Source organism: Lepisma saccharinum, chromosome 13, assembly GCF_977018435.1.
Source record: "Lepisma saccharinum chromosome 13, izLepSacc3.1, whole genome shotgun sequence".
In the NCBI taxonomy this organism is placed as follows: domain Eukaryota; kingdom Metazoa; phylum Arthropoda; class Insecta; order Zygentoma; family Lepismatidae; genus Lepisma; species Lepisma saccharinum.
Window position 1 is genome coordinate 27,493,049 of NC_139241.1, and position 25,868 is coordinate 27,518,916.

The 25,868-nt window shown below is 36.6% G+C and overlaps 1 protein-coding gene across 1 annotated transcript in view; it reads right to left on the bottom strand.

Annotated features, from left to right (window-relative positions):
- The window catches only part of LOC145997217 (stimulator of interferon genes protein homolog), a 128,103-nt gene extending 102,649 nt beyond the window's left edge, over window positions 1-25,454 (bottom strand). Inside the window, exon 1 of the mRNA XM_083133979.1 lies at window positions 25,262-25,454. Within this exon, the coding sequence (XP_082990105.1) occupies window positions 25,262-25,387 (126 nt within the window). The 5' untranslated portion in view covers window positions 25,388-25,454. The remainder of the gene's footprint in view (window positions 1-25,261) is intronic.
- Between the last annotated feature and the right edge of the window lie 414 nt (window positions 25,455-25,868).

The window sequence follows — 25,868 nt, forward strand, 5'->3', positions numbered from 1 at the left end:
GACTGCGATGTAGCCTACATTGCACGCTCAGAATTTGGCACAGAGCCAGCAGCAATCATGTGAGGTGTGCAGACCGGACGTTGTGAGTGATACTATGGTCAGACGATGGTGCAGACAATTCACGGAAGGCCAATCTAATGTGCACAACCCCATACAGCTGAGTACACATGGGTTCTTTGCATCACTTCAGGTGAGAGCTCTTGGACCACTCCCTGCACAGCCTTGGCCTTGAATGTACAGACTTTCATCTCTTTGTTTAACTGAAAAGGTTTCTGGCAGGGCAAGGATTTGACAGCTACACTGCGGTAGAGATAGTTCCAGTCTTTGCTGTCAGACACATATATCATGGGCATACAAAATTTAGTGCCATGCTACGAAAAATGCCAGAACAACAGTGGTGATCATGCCGAAAATTAGGTTAGGACTCACTGTTACTAATGTAATAAATTACAACTGATATTCTTGTTTTATTTATGCGTAATCGGTAGGGACCTTGATATTTTGTTTTTTAAATTGGTGTATTTTCTTATTTTTTATTTTTTACTATACGGTGTTATTTTCCCCAAAATTCACATTTTTATTTTAGCGCATTTTCTGGCAAATATATGAAATTATACCTTCATGGTGATTTTAAACTACTGTTTCAAATTGTAAGTCACATGGCTTACGCCTCTTCGTTAGAGTTGAAGGTTTCAAACTTCTATCGCCAGGGGGTGCTGAACTATTGCGAGGAAAATGGCAGCATGTAACCATGCAATGTCGGTGAAGTACCTGAAGTAGCGTGCAGTGATAAGAGTTTCTAAACGCAGAAAATGTGCTACAAGTTGACATTCATCTGAGACTGAGGGCACTTTATGGGGATGACTGTGTAGACATCAGTACTATACAATCGTGAGCTGTTCATGCTCATAAAGATAACCCTAGCTGAACACGATTCCGATGACCTCCATCAGTTGCAGTTCGCGGCCTTTCATTCCATTCTCTCAAATAGCTGAGATTTCTTTAGCTGGGGTTATCTTTACGAGCATGAACAGCCCACGATTGCACAGTACTGATGTCTACACATTCATCCCCATAAAGTGCCCTCAGTCTCAGATGAATGTCCACTTGTAGCACATTTTCTGCGTTTAGAAACTCTTTTATCACTGCACGCTACTTCAGGTACTTCACCGACATTGCATGGTTACATGCTGCCATTTTCCTCGCAATAGTTCAGCACCCCCTGGCGATAGAAGTTTGAAACCTTCAATGGAGAAGGTGGAAAGTCTTATAAGTGCAATGTATGGTTGCTCAAAATCCAAAATGCGTTTACAAGGTAACAAAGAAAATAAAAACATAGGAAGCATTTCTTTTCAGCACGCCCTCGTATATATACTTTATTGTAGATCCATTTCAGGATTGTAATGTTGTTCATTGACATTCCAAATTACAGTTTGCAGAATTTCAACACAAAATGTTAATAAGAAATGAAATTAGGCATGCCATATTTAATGCAAAATGTTGAATTTTTCACAAGTTTTGTATCTCCTAAACCAATTAAATCTCAAACTCAAAATTTTTACTGAAGTTACTTATCCTGAAGTACTGTATTGTGTACAAATTTCAGATTTTTAAACAACTGCCCACCAGAGATATTTAACCCTGAACTTGGACTTTTTTAACAAAAAGTACATGTTTATGACCCTGTAGAAAAACAAATATTAAAGTCTCAAGCTTCAAATAATTTTGACGTACTCTATTGGTACACAGGTACTTGCGCAAAAAAATTCAAGTGTCAAGTAAACTGCCTTCCCCCTCAAAAAAATGTCCGAAAATGTCATTTTGAGCGATTAAAATACACAATTTCAACCTTAAAATTTATTATGAAGGAATAATATTTAGAAAATTACACAGAAATATAATTGTAGCCTATAATGTGCTTAACATCACAGATTTTGTCTCATTGTCGTAGGACTTACCAGAGCTGAGAAAAAAAAGTTGCCGCTGATGCTTACGAATGGAGAAAATGACGCGCGCCATGATAAAAAAATGCCCGCCATCTTCAAATCGGTGATAGTAAAAATAAAATAAGAGTGGTTCTGAACTGTCAATATATGAGGCTCACACCACTCAAAAAATAAACTTTTTTAAAAATGGTCAAGCAACCAGCTGGTATGATTTCATATGGATTGACCCGGTAAAGATTTTAGATAATGGAATTTTCCCCGTATATACTGAAGGGTGCATAATGACCACAAGTGGCAACGCACCAAAAAAATTAAAATCAATCAATCTCAAGTGACAGATACCGATATATTATGGCACCAAAAATTGGCATTATCTTTTTTTGACTTGTTAGTGTTACGTTTCCCAAAATTTGTGTTTTTGTTTTAGAACATTTATCTGCCAAATATACCGAAACTTAATACTCCATTGTGCTATATTTTAAATTGTAGGTCACATGGTCTACGTATTTTCGTGACAGTTTGATGTGTTGGAACAGATTTTTGAGGAAGGTGTATAGTAGGGGTGTGGAGTTAGGACCCCACACTTTCTTGATCACGCCTGAAGGTAGGGGTGATGTGATCAGCACCACGCTCCTGGCTACCTTTATCCCTCAAAGTTTCCTCAAGGTACCAGCTTCATATGATGCTGGGTGGGTGCCGGAGCAGTTTGAATAGGTGGAAAACATCCCGATTCTCCACCGCAGGGGATCGACCCCAGGTCTCTCACATAGTAGTCAGACGCCCTAACGACTGAGCTCCATTATTACTCGCTCGACAAATGCCGATGGTGTGCACTTAGCTTGGTAATTCAGAACATATCTCGTGCAACAAATACGTAGATGTGGCTCCCGTGTGACGGTAGATATGCACTGTTAGAACCCTGCCACATTGATCTGTGATGCAAATGGTTTTGATGGTTTTGATAGAAGTTGAAAAAATCGTGGGAAATACATGATTTAATGTGGCTGCCGGAATTATTCCATATACGTATAACTCTATAGTTCACTCTTGAGTAAATTGTTGGAAAACTTGCATGTTCTATGTACACAAACATGGCCTAGAAAAGACAAGAATGTTGTATTTCAAGGAATTTTTTGTTGTTTTAGGACATTTCTTTAAAAAAAATCACTAAAAACGGCAACAATTCGCATTTTATGCCAAATTCGCATTATTTCGATATTTCGAACGGGTGAAAAATGTGTGCAGACATAACTGCACATTCCTAAACATAACTTCGCAGCAATTACCATTTTTCACGGTTTTCGCGTTTGCGAAAAATCAATGTCCCTACTAATTGGAAATTACTTTCTGGCCACCCCTCGTATAAATCAATAGATGGAAAGTGAAAATTTAGCAGGGCTGGCAGAGAAAAGTCAATTCTTGAATAAAGTGATTTGCTTTTATGATTGAATGATTCGAGTAAATATATTAAAATATTTACGTATTTATTATTAGTATTTTATTTCATAATATTGTACATTAACCTTACTCAAGTGAGAGATTAATGACCATCTGTCACGAGTTTAAACAAACAGGACAGACAGTGGCATTAATTTCATTGCAATACTAGTAAATTTGAGGTTGGGAGCATGCACTTGCCAATTTTTATAACATTCACAAATGCAGATTTATGTTTCACTTTTTCGTGATGGTATTCAATATATATCCCATTTGGTTGGATTCTTCTTGATATCTAAGAATAGTGCAATGTCATTGTAAACGTATGTTAACTTGTGCGAAACCAGTAATACATCAGGATGATGAAAGAAAACCTTCGTAAGCACTTCTACATTAAGATGAAGTGAGCCAGAAGAGTAATAAAATTCCAGCAGCATATTTGCAGTCTAAACCTCTTCTTGTTTATGCATTTGATTTTTGTTGGATGTTGCAGTCCATGCAATTTATGTCGCATGTTGTAGTGAGATACTTTGTCGGGTGGTGATATTCGACAAAAATCGTATGTATCAATGGAACCTATTTGTTTCCATGTTCCTTCAGTTTGCCCAACAAAATGCCTTACTACGACGTCCGACAACTATCGGACGATGCCACCCGCTCTTATCCCCTCCATCTGTTGACAAGTCCCATTACTACTGCCATACGGACAAGAAAAAATGATAATTCAATGCATTTTCCATGTAATATTTAGAGGCTTAACCTTTACTCCCCCGATGATACCTTATGGTACCATCAGAGTAAGGTCGCACTCACCCGATGATACCATTTGGTATCATGGTGCTGATTACGAAATGAATGTGCTTTTTGTACCTTCAAACTCTTATGTTTTGGTGGAAACTCTGACACAGGTCTGGAGCAAACCTGGGAAATTCATATTGATGACCAACCTCCTCCCCCCCCTCTCCGCAACATATCCATGCCATATTTCCGAACAGAGTTTCACATTTTGGCTCATTATTCAACTTGTATGGCACCCAATAACATGAAACATGTTTCAATCTTATTGGAAACGTCCATTCTTTGAAGAGAATACTAAGGTTTGCGCCTTCTCCTCAAAATAGCGGGAGAAGAGTGGGCAAACTCCAGATTTTTATGTTGCTTTTTTTTTCAATGAAATTCGGTGGTCGTGCCCCCAAACCCCCCTTCCTCGGTTCGGCGTTCTGAATTATACACGGTTGCATGCTATGATCTTTTAGCTGCAAAACAACTTATCCGAAGTAGATTGCTCCCATAGTGCATAGTGCCAGAGCTATAACAATTTTCCTCCAAAAATGCAAATTACCTATTTTTTGTAAAAAAAAAAAATCACATTATGGCTTATTATTCAACTTCTATGGCACCCAAGAACATGTTACGTTTTCTTGATAAATGTCCATTCTTTGAAAAGAACACTAAAGTTAGTGACTTCTTCCCAAATAGCGGGAGAAGAGGAGGCAAACTCCAGATTTTTATGGTGGGACCGTGCCCCCAACCCCCCCCTTCCTCGGTTCGGCGTTCTGAATTGTACATGGTTGCATGCTCTTATGTTCTAGCTGCAAAATAAAACTTATCCGAAGTAGATTGCTCCCATAGTGCCCGAGTTATAACAATTTTCTGAGCAATATGCAAATTACCTATTTTTCGTAAAAAACAGAGTTTGACATTTTGGCTTATTAATCAACTTGCATGGCACCCAAATACATGAAACAAGTTTCATTCTCTTTGGAAACGTCCATTCTTTAAAGAGAATACTAAGGTTTGCGCCTTCTTCTCAAAATAGCAGGAGAAGAGGGGGCAAACTCCAGATTTTTATGTTTTTTTCCATTGAAATTCGGGGGTCGCGTTCCCCAAGCCCCTCCTCCCCGGGCCGGCATTCTGAATTGTACACGATTGCATGCTCTGATGTTTTAGCTGCAAAACAAAACTTATCCGAAGTAGATTGCTCCCATAGTGCCCGAGTTATAACAATTTTCCTCCAAAGAGTGTTCGAATTTAAAATTCCCGCCGAGAAGCCCGGGCGAGAGAAATTTCTCTCTCTCTCTCCTCCTGCCATCACTGGTTTCTTGCGCCGTGGTTGTGTTGCTCATAAAAGGGGCCTAAAAGATGAGGCCGAAACTTACGAACGAGATTTCCTGTTCTCGTGCAGAGTTCCATAACGACAGGGACGTCGTTAGGGGGGGGGGGCACGCGGGGGCACTGGCCCCGGCAAACGTCCACGTGGCCCCGGCAAACGTCCACGTGGCCCCGGGAAACTGTTCTGTATTTGCTGGAAATTTTATTTTGATGACAAATATTGCAAAATAATTCTTCAGTAAATTTTGCATGTAGTTTGAAACACTTCTTTAATTTTCAGTAGCAGGAACCCAAGCAAGGCATTTCTTTCTTATTGCCCTGTTTCTTGCTTGTTGAACACAAACATATGTATTAGCAGGATGCAGTTAATGGTTTTGTGGTCCCCCCATCAGGGAAGTCTGAGACCTATTGAAAATGCACTTTTCCTCCCTGCTGCACACCAGATCCAGGATCCCCCCAAAACCCGCACTTTCTCTTCATCTGGCCCTGCACTGGCACCATGGGAGTAGTATTGATCCCAGCCAGTGGCTGTCGCTATTTAATATTCGCAATTAATTTGTATGTATTTATAACTAATTTGCACGGGTTTTAATTAATTCGCATGTACTTAGAACTTATTTGCACGTACTTAGAATATTTTACATTTATGTATTTGCATGTTTATAACTTTTTATGAATATATATTTATTTATTTTATGAAAAATATGTATATAGAAGGTAATTAGAGGTACTAAACGGTATGCATATGATTTTATATTCATTACTGCAAAGTATGTAATGTATAAAATGTTAATATTAATGTTTATAATATTGAAAATAAGTTTTCTATGGTTTATGAACCGCTATGAACGGTGGTAATGGCTGTAGGTACAGGTCCAATTACGAAAGAAGACGGTCCCGGTACTCGAACCCGCGATATGTAATATTATTAATTAGTACTATGTAATAATGTATGTTATTATTGTATTAAAGACGATGATCTCAGACGCTAGACAGCATACTGTCTCAGAATCTGAACTCCGCGCAGGTAGAGGAGAAAGGAATTTGGGGGAAGTGCGTTCAAGGTCAAATGACTTCACAACCTCAGAACAAACAAAGAACCCGATTGACCAATCAGAACCGGTTTTTCCAAGGTTAACTAGTATGCAAGAACAGGGGAAAGGTATGCAATACTGTAGGGCAGGGGAGGGATTCAACCAGACAACAAAGGATGTCTGGAAATGCGCAGCAAGGGTCAAATCTCTGAAGCTATGCGTCGCTTGTAGAACCGGTTTCCGCCGCCAATTAATATTCCGCTCAGGTTTGCCTTCAAGGCACAGGACGCTTTAGCGCAGGGTTTTTTTATTTGTACTATGAAGAAGGGAGAGCTATTAGGGACGGGGCCTACAGTTTTCACCATTTGCTTTTATCACGGGGTAACGAACCTAGGACCTTTTGATTATTGATTTAGGTAGTAAATGTATGTTACTGTGTGCTATTTAACTTAATTTTGAGTTTATTTTTTACCAGACTTTGACTTTATGTCAAACATTTTCACAGCTTATCCTTATTTTTACAAAAATAACACTATTTGTACTATTCAGGCAACATTTTTTATTAAATTTTGGACTCGCAAAGATATTTTTACAACTTTTTAACTTATTATTTTACAATTTTATGTTAATTTTTTACCAAAATAACACTATTTGTACTATTCAGGCAACACTTTTATTAAATCTTGGACTCAAAGACATTTTTTCAACTTTTAACTTATTATTTTACAACTTTAAGTTAATTTTTTACCAAAATAACACTATTTGTACTATTCAAGCAACATTTTTTATTAAATTTTGGACTCACAAAGACATTTTTTTCTACGTTTAACTTATTATTTTACAACTTTATATTAATTTTTTACCAAAATAACACTATTTGTACTAATCAGGCAACATTTTTTATTAAATTTTGGACTCACAACGATTTTTCACAAGTTTAGGCTTATTATTACCAAAATAACACAATTCAATCTGTTCAGGAAAGACTTTTAATTATATTTTCAACACACAGAGTGTGTGATCTCAATTTCTATCTGTTTATTTCACAAGTTTAGGCTTATTATTACCAAAATAATACAATTCAATCTGTTCAGGAAAGACTTTTAGTCGCATTTTCGACACACAGAGTGTGTGATCTCAACTTCTATCTGTTTATTTCACAAGTTTAGGCTTATTATTACCAAAATAATACAATTCAATCTGTTCAGGAAAGACTTTTAGTCGCATTTTCGACACACAAAGTGTGTGTTCTCAACTTCTATCTGTTTATTTCACAAGTTTAGGCTTATTATTACTCAAATAACACAATTCTATCTGTTCAGGAAAGATTTTTAGTTACATTTTCGACACACAAAGTGTGTGTTCTCAACTTTTATTTGTTTATTTTACAAGTTTAGCCTAATATTTACTCAAATGACACTATTTATATTATTCAGGCACAATTTTTATTACATTTTGGACTCTCAAAGACACACATCCACACACACACACACAGAGAGAGAGAGAGAGAGAGATTTTTTCCAAGTTTACAGGATTATTCTCTAGTTTACTCAAATAGCACAATTTAGATGTGTTTTGAATTATATTTTGGATGCAAAAGTATGTTTTGACAAGTTCTACCCTTTTATTTTACAAGTTTAGGCTAATTATTATTCAAATAACACAATTTAATCCAGTCAGGAAGGATTTGTTATTATATTTTGGATGCACAAAGAGAGGTTTTCAACTTTTTTATTGATTTTTTGCAGGGTATGTATTAATTTTTATTTATTTTGTTTTGTATCATATATACATTTACAAATTTTTAACTTAGAGTTTAGTATTTATTTAATTTTTTCAAAAACACTAAAAAAAAGTACTTTTAGCTAAAATGTAAGCCACAGAATATATTATTATTATTATTATTATTATTAGGGTTTACTGATTTCCACTATGCTATTTTTGGTTCTGTATTTCTATATGTATTTATTTAGGGCAGGTTACGCCTGCCACGTAGGAAAGTTTGTTTATTTTAGAGTTTGCTGAGTATTTTGTTACTGCTATACTAGGTAAAAGTTTTCTAAATATACCAGATAGAGCTCTATATACTTTTGTTTTTGCTATTTTGGAGATGATGCGATCAGCACCACTCTCCATCTGCTTTTTATTTTATGTACCCAATATCATTTTGAGGCTTAGTGAATTCTAGAGCCTATTTATGCAGGAGAGAGGAGAGAGGACTTGAAAATTTTGATCTCAGACAACCCACAACTATTTGTCAGAGTATTTTAAAGGATATTTTATACTTATTATGTGTCACTAGAATATCAAAGCTTGCTTAATTTTTATGTCTGTAACGCATTTATTGTATTTCTAGCTAAGGCTTACTGGATAAAGATCTAAGAAAAAAAGCAAACAACCTAAGTCAAATTCAAGCAGCAAAAGGAATACACAGAAACCAACATGGCATCCAGAAACAGAAATTAATAGTCACACCCATAGCACAGTTTAAAACTACATAGCTGAAACCTTAGAGAAACATAAAACTGCCAACACAATATATCTAGATTCTTCCAAGGCATAGGATAGAGTAAAAACATGGCTTGCTTATGGACAAACTCAACAACATAGGAATAAAATAGACAAGCAATCCTTTTTTCAGTAGAAAATTCCAATTACTGAAGTAAGCTACATCATACGTAGTACATAAGAAGAGCAAATTAACATCATCAGCAGTAAACCATCATGTAACTTCTACCTGCTGAAACAACTAAGTGAGTATAATGTATCAGAAAAATGCCTACATTTCAGCCTAATTTACCTCTACATTAATAATACTACCAGAATACTAAGGCTTCAAAAGTGAACACTAAGAATAATGTTCAGACTAAAGTATAGAGCATCTTGCAAAGGATTATTACTCCCTACATCTACAAGTCAATAACAATTATTCTAAATACTACGAACTTGGACAAAATATAGTCAAATACACAACACAAGAAGGAAAATAATTACAAGTAAAACAGCAGACACTCAATATCTCAAAACAATCCGGTAAAAATATTCTACAACAAACTGCCTCATAACATAAAACTGCTAAGTCCCCAAAACATATACAAATACAATCAATAAAAACTACTTGAAATAGGAAAACTGTCTACAGTCTCACAAAGTTGATGTGAAATAACAGCAAACTTAGAAGCATGCACAGTCAATAGTGCTCAATTTGCATACAGTTCACATGCAAACTCTCATGAAAATGTTCAAAACAGTCTCACAGCTCAGTTCTCATCTATACTTGGACAACAAAATCCTGCAACAAATTCTCAGAAATCCTACCTTTCCTACCCTTGCTTAAATAGCTAAAGTGCAATCTTCATACTAAAATATTGAAAAAAGGCATATCTATTTACATAAACGTGTGTACACATGTGTTTGTCTGCGTGTACTCTTAGATAAATTGATAAAAAAGCAATATAGTTATAAATCAAAGACTATAACTAATAATATTAATTTCAAAATAAGCTGATAGAAAAAGATATAATAACTACAGTATAAGCTTTTAATTTTTGTTAATTACAAAAAATAAAAGTTAAATACAGTAAATAAACCTGGTCCCTTAGATTGAAAAAGGAACATAAATTGAGACCATTTGAAAATAAGATCCTTAGGAAAATATTTGGGCCTAAAACAGATGAGGAGACAAATGAGTGGAGAAGGTTACATAAATTAGAAGTACATAATTTGTATTCATGTCCAGATATTATTAGAATGATTAAATCAAGAAGACTTAGGTGTGTAGATCATGTGGTACGAATGGGAGAGGAAAGAAGAGTATACAGGATTCTTGTTGGGAAACCTGATGGTAAAAGATCAATAGGAAGACCAAAACAAAGATGTAGGGATAATGTAGAGATGGATCTAAAGAAAATTGGTGGGGAAGGAAAGGAGTATATAGATCTTGCTCAGGGACAGATGAAAGGCATGTGTTGCTGCAGCCATGAAACTTCGGGTTTAAGAAGGGTAGAGAGTTAGTTAGTTATACATTAAATAAGCATAATATTTGGATTGTACGTAGAGAATATAACAAATGTACAATGCATTGTGCGAAAACTGTCAACTTTGCATTATAAGCAGAAAATTAAACCAGTTTGCCCTAGAAATACATTTTAAGAATAGCCCAAAATAGCATGCGTAATAGAAAATTAAGAAAACTTTCTGATGCATAAAAGTACTGACTAGTGCTGAATGAATCAATTACTGTAAAATATTATTCTCTGATTCAAGTAATTTAACTGTATCTTTTGTGTGTAAAATATAATTGTTAGTTGAACTGATAAGTACAAATATTAACTTTATACGCCTTTATGCACTCTAAATAACATAACTTTGATATATAAATTAGTAACAATTTGTTAAAATTAAGTTAAAGTGTAGAATTGTTTTCTTAAATAAATATAAAGTAGTAAAAATACTAAACAAATAATTTCTTCTTTTCCTATTTAAAGAATGCCAAGCAGTGTAAACCAGTTGTTAGTGGCTAAATAACATAAAATTTGAAGGCAGTAACAATATTTTAAAAAAATACTGTTTTTTACCTAACTTTGTGAATTAAATACTAGTACATTTTGTCAAATTATAAATAAAATATACCTATTTCTTTGATATTTGTACTAAAGTGAAGAAAATGTTACTAAAACTTGGCTAGTACAGCAAATCTTAGACTTTTAGCTTTATTTGTCCGTAACTGGATATAATTGTAACTTGTTAATCTCGCCAAACACAATTTTTACCTCAATTTTGGAAGCTAGCTGAACTTTAGCGTTTCGAATTACATATAGTGAAGGCCTCTATAGTGGAAAAATACACCCAGTCTGTAAAAATTTGGAAATGTTGTCTCCTTCTCTGTCGAACCAGACCAAGAGGGTTCTCAGGTGTTTCAATATATTTCTTAACATAACTAACTTTTTAAAAATGCAGGTAGCTTAGTTGGTATAGCGTTAGGCTTTTAACCTATCTGTCCAGGGTTCAAGTCCCTGGCAGGGTTGTTACAATTTTAGATTTTGTCATCGGATCTTGTGCAGACTTCAAATTTCATAAGTTAAAGCAATCTAAGTTAATTTTGGGAGTGGGCCAAATTGGTTCCTCATATAAAAAGCAATGACCAAATTGGTCGTAGCGCCTATGACCCTACTTGGGTTCATCCTCCAAAACATCTGCTTCGAGTCTCCGATGCCATGGTGGAGCCCGTTCAGGTTCTACCGCCCACAAGTGCGTTCCTTCGCCAATCCAGCGAAGGTGAGAATAATAGAGCGCAACCCTCTATATATACATTCAGCTCACAGTTGGTCACCCCTTGATCTAGTTATTTTCATGCAATCACCTACGTTTAGTGGAATTTGCCGTCTTTCTGTTTGATCTGTTAAATAAGCCAGTCAATAAAAATATACTTACATAGAAAAATCCTGATATAGTTGGATTCTCAAAAATATATACAATCAGTGTTCTTGATACATTTAGCACCTGAGATAGTATAAATCAAAATCTAGTTAGTGTTGGCATGTGTGCTTCTGGTACATGTAGTTACTTGAAAAAGCAAATATTGGTTGTGTAAAAATAGCCTCCTTGTGAAACAATGAAAAATTAACATTATATCCTCATAGCATTAGTTGCAACTGCTTCTTGCAGATTAACAAAGCTCTGGCATGTGGTCGTACGTCACCTATAATCCTTTGTAAGGTTCGTGTTGTCCTATAAATTGTCGATATACATGCTAAGTCCCTAGTTACAGCCTAAGCTTTTAGCTTCAATAAATGTATTTTAGTCCTCGGAGACATATATTGATCTTAGAGTAAAAAATAAACCTCGTATAATAAACCAAATGGAAATAACCCAAGTGTTGATGCACCCAAAGAAGCCAGTAATACTTCAAAAATACCTTGAAAAAGGCTATAAAGCTAAATAATTCTTCTAGAATAGTAAAAAAGTTTGGAAAGTGGACCTAGGCCCCTAAGCCGTCTGTTAACTTCGTATTATAATTATATTGTTAAATTGTTATATGTAAGGGGTAAAACAATATTAGTAAGCGTCCAAATATGGACCCTCATTAAAGGGGTTTCAGACCTCATAGACACATCATAATTTTCGTTACACTAAAAAATTGCCCTCGTATAAAAGCAAATAGTTGAAATGTTAAACATTTCGTGTACTTTATCCAGTAAGCCTTAGCTAGAAATACAATAAATGCGTTACAGACATAAAAATTAAGCAAGCTTTGATATTCTAGTGACACATAATAAGTATAAAATATCCTTTAAAATACTCTGACAAATAGTTGTGGGTTGTCTGAGATCAAAATTTTCAAGTCCTCTCTCCTCTCTCCTGCATAAATAGGCTCTAGAATTCACTAAGCCTCAAAATAATATTGGGTACATAAAATAAAAAGCAGATGGAGAGTGGTGCTGATCGCATCATCTCCAAAATAGCAAAAACAAAAGTATATAGAGCTCTATCTGGTATATTTAGAAAACTTTTACCTAGTATAGCAGTAACAAAATACTCAGCAAACTCTAAAATAAACAAACTTTCCTACGTGGCAGGCGTAACCTGCCCTAAATAAATACATATAGAAATACAGAACCAAAAATAGCATAGTGGAAATCAGTAAACCCTAATAATAATAATAATAATAATAATAATATATTCTGTGGCTTACATTTTAGCTAAAAGTACTTTTTTTTAGTGTTTTTGAAAAAAATTAAATAAATACTAAACTCTAAGTTAAAAATTTGTAAATGTATATATGATACAAAACAAAATAAATAAAAATTAATACATACCCTGCAAAAAATCAATAAAAAAGTTGAAAACCTCTCTTTGTGCATCCAAAATATAATAACAAATCCTTCCTGACTGGATTAAATTGTGTTATTTGAATAATAATTAGCCTAAACTTGTAAAATAAAAGGGTAGAACTTGTCAAAACATACTTTTGCATCCAAAATATAATTCAAAACACATCTAAATTGTGCTATTTGAGTAAACTAGAGAATAATCCTGTAAACTTGGAAAAAATCTCTCTCTCTCTCTCTCTCTCTCTCTCTCTCTCTGTGTGTGTGTGTGTGTGTGTGTGTGTGTGTGGATGTGTGTCTTTGAGAGTCCAAAATGTAATAAAAATTGTGCCTGAATAATATAAATAGTGTCATTTGAGTAAATATTAGGCTAAACTTGTAAAATAAACAAATAAAAGTTGAGAACACACACTTTGTGTGTCGAAAATGTAACTAAAAATCTTTCCTGAACAGATAGAATTGTGTTATTTGAGTAATAATAAGCCTAAACTTGTGAAATAAACAGATAGAAGTTGAGAACACACACTTTGTGTGTCGAAAATGCGACTAAAAGTCTTTCCTGAACAGATTGAATTGTATTATTTTGGTAATAATAAGCCTAAACTTGTGAAATAAACAGATAGAAGTTGAGATCACACACTCTGTGTGTCGAAAATGCGACTAAAAGTCTTTCCTGAACAGATTGAATTGTATTATTTTGGTAATAATAAGCCTAAACTTGTGAAATAAACAGATAGAAATTGAGATCACACACTCTGTGTGTCGAAAATATAATTAAAAGTCTTTCCTGAACAGATTGAATTGTGTTATTTTGGTAATAATAAGCCTAAACTTGTGAAATAAACAGATAGAAGTTGAGAACACACACTTTGTGTGTCGAAAATGTAACTAAAAGTCTTTCCTGAACAGATAGAATTGTGTTATTTGAGTAAAAAATAGGCATAAACTTGTAAATAATAAATTAAAAGTTGAAAAAATCTCTTTGTAAATACAAAATTTAATAAAAAATGTTGCCTGAATAATATAAATAGTGTTATTTTGGTAAAAATTAACATAAAGTTGTAAAATAATAAGTTAAAAGTTGAAAAAATATCGTTGTGAGTCCAAAATTTAATAAAAAATGTTGCCTGATTAGTACAAATAGTGTTATTTTGGTAAAAAATTAATATAAAGTTGTAAAATAATAAGTTAAACGTAGAAAAAATGTCTTTGTGAGTCCAAAATTTAATAAAAAATGTTGCTTGAATAGTACAAATAGTGTTATTTTGGTAAAAAATTAACTTAAAGTTGTAAAATAATAAGTTAAAAGTTGAAAAAATGTCTTTGAGTCCAAAATTTAATAAAAGTGTTGCCTGAATAGTACAAATAGTGTTATTTTGGTAAAAAATTAACATAAAATTGTAAAATAATAAGTTAAAAAGTTGTAAAAATATCTTTGCGAGTCCAAAATTTAATAAAAAATGTTGCCTGAATAGTACAAATAGTGTTATTTTTGTAAAAATAAGGATAAGCTGTGAAAATGTTTGACATAAAGTCAAAGTCTGGTAAAAAATAAACTCAAAATTAAGTTAAATAGCACACAGTAACATACATTTACTACCTAAATCAATAATCAAAAGGTCCTAGGTTCGTTACCCCGTGATAAAAGCAAATGGTGAAAACTGTAGGCCCCGTCCCTAATAGCTCTCCCTTCTTCATAGTACAAATAAAAAAAACCTGCGCTAAAGCGTCCTGTGCCTTGAAGGCAAACCTGAGCGGAATATTAATTGGCGGCGGAAACCGGTTCTACAAGCGACGCATAGCTTCAGAGATTTGACCCTTGCTGCGCATTTTCCAGACATCCTTTGTTGTCTGGTTGAATCCCTCCCCTGCCCTACAGTATTGCATACCTTTCCCCTGTTCTTGCATACTAGTTAACCTTGGAAAAACCGGTTCTGATTGGTCAATCGGGTTCTTTGTTTGTTCTGACGTTGTGACGTCATTTGACCTTGAACGCACTTCCCCCAAATTCCTTTCTCCTCTACCTGCGCGGAGTTCAGATTCTGAGACAGTATTCTGTCTAGCGTCTGAGATCATAGTCTTTAATACAATAATAACATACATTATTACATAGTACTAATTAATAATATTACATATCGCGGGTTCGAGTACCGGGACAGTCTTCTTTCGTAATTGGACCTGTACCTACAGCCATTACCACCGTTCATAGCGGTTCATAAACCATAGAAAACTTATTTTCAATATTATAAACATTAATATTAACATTTTATACATTACATACTTTGCAGTAATGAATATAAAATCATATGCATACCGTTTAGTACCTCTAATTACCTTCTATATACATATTTTTCATAAAATAAATAAATATATATTCATAAAAAGTTATAAACATGCAAATACATAAATGTAAAATATTCTAAGTACGTGCAAATAAGTTCTAAGTACATGCGAATTAATTAAAACCCGTGCAAATTAGTTATAAATACATACAAATTAATTGCGAATATTAAATAGCGACAGCCACTGGCTGGGATCAATACTACTCATGGGCACCTAAAGAACGACACAAACAGGAAGATTTAGCTACGGGTGGCTAGAACTTTCTGGGTTTATTATTTTATGGTTCAGAAAAGATATCCCCATGCGTTTCAAATTCCAAGAACAGAATTCTATTGCTTGTCCCTTTTTCGGCGCGGGAATGAATGACATTGCGGTTCTTCTCACATGCACTCAACCCTCCTGCTAATGACCTTCCCTGCAAAGGAGGGGAAAGGCCACTTTCTGAAAATTCGGAGAAACATCGAAGCGGTCGGTTCATCTGTTGATTTGGTGGACAGTTGATATCTGTCAGATAGTTTGAAGTAGGATTTGTGGTCCGAGCGGTGTAAACTTCTGTAAACGCGAGAAGATAGAATCACGAAGTGTTTGCGATCTCGTTTTCCTACATCGCGAGTGAAATGTCGAATGATAAGCTGCCAGATTGTCTTCCTCTGGAAACAATGGATCAGGATCGACTGATCGACAAAATGTCCAACATATTGACGTTCTTAAAGAGTCTGACTACCACGCAAGATCCTGGGTTCGACTTCCAGGGTGGTTGATCTCATGTATAATGAAGAATAAACCACTTTTCAATTAAAGAAGAAAACTAGGTATGTAGCAATTTTATTTACAGCCGTCTGCATGCGCCATAAGTATTATGTTACAAGTATATCTTTCTGACTTTCTGTGATTTTTCTTCATTTAGCCTCCACCTGCAAATGCGGGTCAAGGTTGGCTAGACATACAAATATAATTAATCCCTAGTCATACAACGAATAATAGTTATATAATATAATCATGAGTTATGGAGAAGCAAATTACTTATCAACCATTTTCTGTTTCTATTTGTTGTGCTCTGGTTAACAATGTGCACTACGATGCCAGAAGTCCTGGGTTCGAATCCCGGACTGGGCGTGTGTGTTCTTTACGATGGTCCTCTCATCAATTTCACATCACTCATTGTCATCTTCATCTTCACGATTAGCCAAAAAGTGTCAGAAAAACGAAGTAAAATAAACCAAATCAATCATTTATATATTTTTATATTACTCTACTTTTCTACCTCTTGGGTTAAATGCGACGATGAGGATGAATGATGAGCCGAAGGAATGGCGATGGGACAGACATGATACAACCATACTTGCCCAAGGTCCGAACCTTGGACCTCTTGTTTCGTAGCGTGTTATACTCAGTGGAATTCTAGGAAGAAAAACTGTAAAAGTAGGGTGAAAAGAAGCAAAATTGTACGATGCATAAAAAGCAATGTTTAGGTTTTCTAAAACCTTACAATTATCGAGTTCGTGTTGTTTTAAGTCCACTTTATGCACAGTAAAGCTAATCGGGGATCCGAACCACTATGTGCTTCCACCGGGTAAGGCGGCGACGATACCACTGCGTCATCGAGGAAGTCCAGAAAAACTTATAATTAGTCAGTAAAATTAATATTGTGGGACAAGGCCTGCGAAGAGTTCTTTCATTCGGTTGCGTCATCACATCGAGTCCCATAGTTTCGAGAGCAGAATTTGCTTCCATATCGCTTTCAAGTATTTCGTCCTCACGATGTTGGAACAGCACAGAAATTTTGGAACTAATACAAGCAGGCACGTACCCAGGGAAGGGGCTCGGGGGGCTGCAATCCTTTCCCGAAATCCTACAAATATCTGATTTTAATAATGTGTAGTAGTAATGAAACTTACTTCCTTAACAGGATTAAACATCTTGTATGTGGTAAGTTGCAATATACCGAGAAATTCATCTTCAGCGCATTTACCCCTCCTCCAACCTTTTCGCCTTTAGATGGTGGCTGCCGATAAGGGATAAGCCCCTTCCGAAATCAAATTCTGGCTACCGACCTGACCACCAGGGATCGAACCTTGAACCTTTCAATTGATTGATTAATTGAACTGATGTTTTAAGTCCACTTTATGCACAGTAAGATTATCGGGACTGGACCTACAGTTTAAAGTGATATCCGAACTACTATGTGCCTCCATCAGGAATAGAACCCGAGATACCCCTTGAACCTGCCGAACCAAAGATGAGAGCATAATCATTTGAGCGTGTGGGAACTTTGTTTTATCCAGTGCCATCATATATTCAGTTTTCCACACACAAATAAGATTAATTTTAAGAAATTAGACGTGTGCATATAATTTCTTATCGTCATCATTTCCCAAGTGAACAATGAGATGCTGTAGAAGACTCGACCCCGCCCTAGAGAATAGTGCTTAACGCGGTCGCCTTGAACTAAGAGATACCGGATTCGATTCTGGTATGAACTGTATACATTAGATGCCTAGCTTGAACTCATTACGCACACATTTCATATTTGCACTGTTGCCAATACTTGAAAACCTGGTTCCAGCACTTTATATCTAAAACCAAGGAAAAGGTTTTTATCTAGTTCTCAATTTTCTTCGAACAAATTTACAAATCTAAAGACTAAATAACATTGTTCTTGGTATATCAACCATTAGCTAAGTTAATGAGTTCATTCTGCATTTAGTTTCCCGAATAATGGCTGTGGATTTTGCGACACTGTTGGGGGATACAAAAGAAAATGATGTTCCTTTCCAATTTATTGATTGATTGAGTTGGTGTTTTAAGTCCACTTTATACAAAGTAAGGCTAATCGGGACTGGTTCTACAGTGTAATGTGGTATCCGAACCGCTATGAGCATCCACCGGGTATCGAACCTGGAACCCCTTGATTACCAGGCGACGATGCTACCATGCGCCACCGAGGAGGCCCTTGCTCTTTTCCTTTCCAAGACTATATATATATATATATAAATGTACGCATGTATACAGTATAGGCCTATATGGTGTATAAATAGTTTGTTAATTTATAATAGTTTGATAGAAAATATCTCACGTTTGGGCCCCCCCCAAACTGATCAACCTAGCTACGTCCCTGCATAACGATATCTTTAAAAAAAAAATTAAAAAAGTCAATGAAGACGAAATTCCCTGACATTTCCCTGACTTTTTTTAACACCTCAAATTCCCTGACTTTTCCCGGTTTTCCAGGTCTCTCGCCACCCTGTGTATTTAATACACAATTTCTACTGTAACGATCGGTAATACTCACTTCAGTTTGTCCACACAAATAATAAATAAATAAATAAATAAAAACACCTGCTTGTCATGGAGTAAATGGAAGTGAAAACCCATTCTCAAACAAACATACAGTACGTAATCGCTAAAACTCTGAAGTATGTGTTAACAGACATAAAAGGAAATCCAACCATGAAAAATATACCTGTGTGCCATGATGAAATCTGAATTTAACAATTAGTACTTGGGCCACAAAAACTATCAGTCTCAAACCTAACAACGTAAAATTATAACTGCTGTTGTGGAATGTCATGTTGTGTGCTATAGCCTTCGGGCCATTCTGCTTCACGGTAAGGTAACAGATGTACTTTACTTCACAATAGCACATTTCCGCACACTAAAAATAATTGAAAAGTTTCATAAACAAAAAAAGCTCCATAAACCATGCAAACTATTTCACATTCTCATTCCAGAACATTTTAATCTAAAGGGAATAGGTTGTGAAGAAATCTCCCAGAATTTTACTATATAAAGCTGGCAAGCATGATTATGTTGACACAGCAGCTAATCACCCCTAGAGACTCCCACTTAGCATAGAATCGCCAGGGCCTTGAAGAGAAGCTGCATATGACTACTTTATATTTGGTTTGCATTAAATAGTGTTATCTGGAGTGCGCACGTATTGGTAGGTAGCAAATGTTACTGCTTTGAGTGCAGTGAAGCTTCGGTGGGAAATTTCCTGTACACGGTGCATTATATGTCACCTGATACATTATAAATCTGAAGCCAAGCAAGAAAATATACATATATTTTTTTAAGATAAGGATATCTTCATTATCCATTTATTTTAAAAGTGATATACTTACATTATCTATTTATTTCAAAAGTGATATACTTTTGTTAGGAGTGTCAGCAGTCATCCAGAAAATTCCATCTGGGAGAGAAATTTAAAGCCAAAATGATCAAAATTTGAACCTTGGTGAAATGAGTTTCTGTGGCATTTTCGAAGTTCGTGGAGGTATTTTGTTTCATCGTTGAATCTATTGGACCAGGAATTCATGTATTTTCGAAGAGAAATATACGAAGGACGTTCATTAAAGATTTCCCCTGACCCAGTTCTAGTTAATGTAGAATACTGAAATTGTGTATGTGTAATGATACATATGTGCATAGGTCATGAGGTAATTTGCAATTCTGAACTCCTCTTAGTTTTTCTCTTACAAGTACTGAATTGAGACAAGGTGTAGTGATGGATCCAGTGGAATACCAAGCAGTCATCAAGTTTCTTTACTTGAGAGGCCGTAGTGAAGCACTGGCATTGTCAGTTCAAGCGTGGGTGGACTTTAGTAGAAACAACCCCATTCCCGGGTGACCCCAGTCAGCCATTGATGAAGACGCCATTGGGCAAGTGAAAGCCGCCATCTTGGAGGATCGCCGCATAACCGTTCGCCAACTAGCTGAAGATGTTAAGATCAGTGTGAGGTCTGTGGGAAAAATCATCCATGACCATTTGCACATGCGGAAGGTGTCTGCCCAATGGGTTCCTCGGCTACTCACACCTTTCCAAATGCAGGAACGAGTCCCGTGCTCCCAGGCTAATTTGACCATGTGCCACGAAAACCAGGAGGAAATTTTTGACAGACTAATCACCCAGGGTGAAAAGTGGATCCATCACTATGACTCAGAGACCAACGCCAAGTCAAAGCAATGGAAGCATCCTGACTCACCACCACCAAAGAAGGCCCGTGTCCAACCCTCAGCGGGCAAAGTGATGCTCATGGTTTTTTGGGACCAGCATGGAGTAGTTATGCTGGATTTCCTGGCGAAGGTTACCACAGATACCAGGACGTACTACGCTTCACTGCTGCAGAAATTGCGGAAGGTTATCAAAACCAAGAGGCATGCATGCTGACCAAAGGAGTCCACATCCTGCAAGACAACGCTCCAGTTCACAACTCGAATGTTGCCCAGACAGAAGCACAGTCCTGCGAATATGAAATCCTTCCTCATCCCCCATACTCTCCAGACCTCGCACCATTAGACTTCCACCCTTCCCAACCATGAAGTCATTTCTGAAGGGGGCGCACTTCCATGACGATGCAACGTTGATTTCTGAGGTCAAGTCATGACTTCTGGAGCAACCTGCAGACTTCTACAAACAAGATCTCCACGGGTACATAAAGCGATGGGAAAAGTGTGTGGCCATTGGTAGTTCCTATGTAGAGAAGGACTAATGTCTGTACCAATTTCATTTATCTCCGTCCATGGGAACTGGTTCAGGGGAAATCTTTAATGAACGTCTCTCGTATCTCCGACACACAACTGCCGTTCTTCCTCTACGTGGACCGGATGTTCCGTACGTTTTATGATGTAACCCCCTGTCAGTGTTTCCAATCACGCCATTGTTTTGCAAGAAGTGAGGGTGTTTTTTTTTGTTGTTTCTTTTTTAAAAAAAGCTGTATCGCATTGTTTTACGAACAAAATTTTAACTATGCTTATCGAACCTAACCTTGCCAGAAATGGTTTGCTGGGGTATCCGTCAATGATTTTTGGGGCTATCCGTCAATGGTTTGTGGGGCTATTCAGGTATTTTTGGGTTACAAAGGCTGGAAACACTGCATACCCACATGATCCACAACGCGTCAAGCTGTGCCTGCCATATTGTGTCTTACGGAAGCGAAAAAAGGAAGAACAATAAATACTCGTAATGTGAAATATTGAAATTATTTTCGTGAGAAAAGCAAAATCCCACCTTAAAGAATGTTTGGCAATGCATAATAGGTAAGCACCAATGTCAAACAAGACAAAATGATCGAGTGAAAGGTGTCTTCCCCATACCAAACCGGTAATAAAATTTTTTAAGATGAATGACTGAAGATGACCGGACCCCTCTCCGATTTTCTTCATATTTGGCATACTCACTAATTGAGGCCTCCTAATCACGAATCTGAATTTAAAAGTTGTCGGAAATGTCTAGAAATTGCAAAATAAGCTAAAATAAGGCGTTAGTTTTCGGAATGGAAACCGTTGATTTTCGCGAAGTTTTTTTTGTTTCACAAGCAACCATATACTACGACGACACCAAATTTGGTACCAGTTTCATAGATTGGAGACACATTAAAATCCGATATTTTGTGTTTCGCATGGTTCGCACTTACCAATTGTGTATTGCCGAACATAGTTCAAGGTGCCATTATGCTTTCTACACAAAAACAAATGCAACTTTTCACATTCTGAGTGCCTTTCTTTATTCCTTTCTTCACTTCCGGAACACACAATATGACTCACGTTTTGGGTATGCAGTGTTTCAACTTTCTGCAGCGAAAAATACCTACTATAATGGGTAACACTTTACTATACCGGAAACGGATTTCTTCAAATTTACAGGAGAAAGTACTTACGCAAATCATTTTCTGTAGCGTTGTTGATGTTCGGTAATGTAGTTTTGATCCATTTTAATGCGAATGCATGTGGTTTTCTACGAAAATCTCTTTCCGGCGTGCTATTGCTGCTGCCGCCATTTGCTTTCTGCATGAGAGCACAATGTTCCATGTGTTTGATGACATAAACGCCGTAGTCAGTATTTATATAAGATGACGTGTCGTTGTCCGTATATGCTAAATTGAACGAAAGGAGTGCTAATGGAACCTAACCTAACAGGCCTAACCTAACCTAGTAGGCATACCTCGTCCCCGTGATGTTTCGTGGGGCTATCGTGAATTTTTGGGCTAACGTCAATGGTTTTTGGAGTTACCCGTGGATGGTTTTAGAGGCTAACGTCAATGGTTTAATAATTACTATGTATGTCAAAAATCGAACTTTTTTCATGGTGTTTTTAATTATTTTTTTTAAATTTCGGTATTTTTCGGTGAACAAGGTTGCAACACTGCATGCATACTCCAAATCAACAAAACACTGGCACAACATGCGATGAACGGGTAAGCTATCGCCATATTGTGTGGAAATAAGGAAGAACAGTAAGTACTCGTAAATGTAAGAAATTCATTATTTCACCTAAATAAATGTTCCGCAATGCAGAATAGTATGTTAGCAATGTAAAAAAGTGTGAAATAAATCATTGACAGGTGTCGCCGGTATAGTAAGGTAGTACTCTATCATGTTCATCAATGGTGGAAATTATACATTATGCAAGGTTAGCTGATGTATAGCCCGGGTAGCTGACGGATAGCCCCACAAACCATTCACGGATAGCTCCACAAACCATTTCCAATAAGGTTAGGTTAGGTTTGGTTACGTTAGGCAAGCATAGTAAAAAAAAAAAGGTTGAATCACTGACAGGGACTTACATCATCAAACGCATGCAGCATCCGATTGTCGTAGGGCAAGCAAATGAAAGCAATGGCAATTTTGAATCGGTGAGATATTTATCTTCAAATATACATGATTTCCCGGTCAAATATATTCCACGATGAAAGAAAATACCTCGACTAACGTTGTAAACCTTGGAGAAACTCATTTCCGGGTACTATTATCGTATGGGTGAAACACCTACGAATCATATATTTCGGACTTCTTTACATTGCTAACGTGTTGCGGAACATTTCTTAAGGCAAAATAATGCATTTCTAACTAAGATAATGTTTATTTTCTCTATTTACGAGTACTTACTGTTACTTGTAGTTTCGAATCTGTAACACATTATGGCCGTGATAGCATACTGGTTTAGGGGGCGTTCTGAGAGTGTTTTGTCGATTTATGCAGTGGTGCAACCTCGTTCACCGGAAAATATCTACTTTCGTGCCCCTATTTGAAATTATGCTAATACGTCGCATTTACGTGTAGAACTTGTAAAATAACCTTGCGATTTACCACGTTCATTGTCCATACGCAGCAATTCGGAACCATCTTTCTTTCGCAAATCGTTAATGCTCTTCCTTTACGCACAACACTCTTGCAACCTTGAATATTGACGTCAGACGAGGAATGCCTACGTGGTTAGGTTAGGCCTGTTAGGTTAGGTTCCATTAGCATAAATACAAAGAAAAAATAATATTTTCGCTAAGAGACGCGTTACCTTTGTATTGCCTAACATGAAAAAGGTCTCTCCTGTGACGTCAGAACACAATGTTGCTAGAGTGTTGTGCGATAAGTGACACCCATTCGGGTCGGAACCATCTTTCTTTCGAAATTTGTTAATGCTCTTCCTTTACGCATAACCATCTTGCAACCTTGAATATTGACGTCAGACGAGGAATGCCTACGTGGTTAGGTTAGGCCTGTTGGGTTAGGTTCCATTAGCATAGATACAAAGAAAAATTATTATTTTCGCTAAGAGACGCGTTAGCTTGTATTGCCTAACATGAAAAAGATCTTTCCTGTGAAGTCAGAACACAATGTTGCTACAGTGTTGTGCGATAAGTGACACCCATTCAGGTAGGAACCATCTTTCTTTCGTAATTCGTTAATTCTCTTCCTTTACGCACAACAATCTTGCAACCTTGAATATTGACGTCAGACGAGGAATGCCTACGTGGTTAGGTTAGGTTCCATTAGCATAAATACAAAGAAAAATTGTAAAAACAGATCTCTCCTGTGACGTCCGAACACAATGTTGCTACAATGTTGTGCGATAAGTGACACCCATTCGGGAAAAATGGCTTGTTCCGAACTCGACAGGTGGTTCTAGTGAAAACACGGCGAGGCTGAAACACTGGCTACGGGGTTGCATCGTCTTAACACACGGAACATTGCACTCTCATGCAAACAGCAAATGGCGGGAGCAGAAACAGCGTGTCGGACAGAGATTTTCGCAGAAAACAAAACGCATTCACATTAAAATGAATCAAATCTACATTCAGGAACTTCCAAAACGCTCAAGAAAATGATTTCCGTAAGTACTTTCTCCTGTAAATTTGAAGGAATCCGTTTTACCCATACGATAATGTTACCCATTTCCGTAAGTAGTTTCTTGTGCACAATTGAAGAAATGTGTCTCCGATGTATGAAACTGTTACCATATGAAGAAAATCTGAGAGGGGTCCTGTCATCTTCAGTCATACCTTAAGATATTTAGGAAATTTGAGGGGAGGGATAAATCATTTGGTTTCATGGCGTTACTAATTTAACATTCAAGGAATATTAGGTTGAGTGGAATTCGTAAATTTACTTTCTTGTTAGTTTCTAGAGAGTACATTTGGTCACCGGCCGCTCATAAATAATACCTGCACGATACTTCTTGTGTGTGGACACAGCGAAATGTATGAATTTCTCTGTGGTGTGGAATGTGGATAGTGCAAAACAAGTCACAAAAATTTTGTTCAATTTCTGTAGTGTAATTTACCCCTTCAACTGCTCCAGCTTCTAATGCCACTTCCACTTCTGGCTCCTGCCTTTGTTGTGTCTCTAAAGCCTTCTTTGCTAAAGCTAATTCAGCTTCAGCTCTTATAATGTGAAATTTAGCATCCATTATCACCGTGTATCTACCTTGGTGTACTCCTGTCACCTGTGTCACCGAGTCACGTGTGTTGAATGCAAAATGTTTACGTTGCGCAGGAAGCCCTTCAATTCGTCGTCTTCTTCGTGTGGCACACACCTCCTATTAGCGGAGAGGGGCATGAAGAAGAAGAAGAAGAAGAAGCCTATTAGCGATTAGAGATGAGTCGTTCACGAACGAACGAATCTTTCCAACGAACGACTGATCCGGTTCACTGATCTGCTTCGAAACGAGTAGTGATGGGTCGTTCGTGAACGAGTCGTTCAAAAGTAACGACTCTCTTGTGAACGGTGAACGACTCGTTCACCAGAATTGAACGACACGTTCAAAGAGTCGTATGTGTGCCACGACTCCTCCGCCCGCCAAGCAACTACACTCTGTAAAAAAAAAAATAGCATCACTTCATTATTTTTGGTCGTCAGCATTTCGCTCGTAAATTATCAGTCGTTTTATT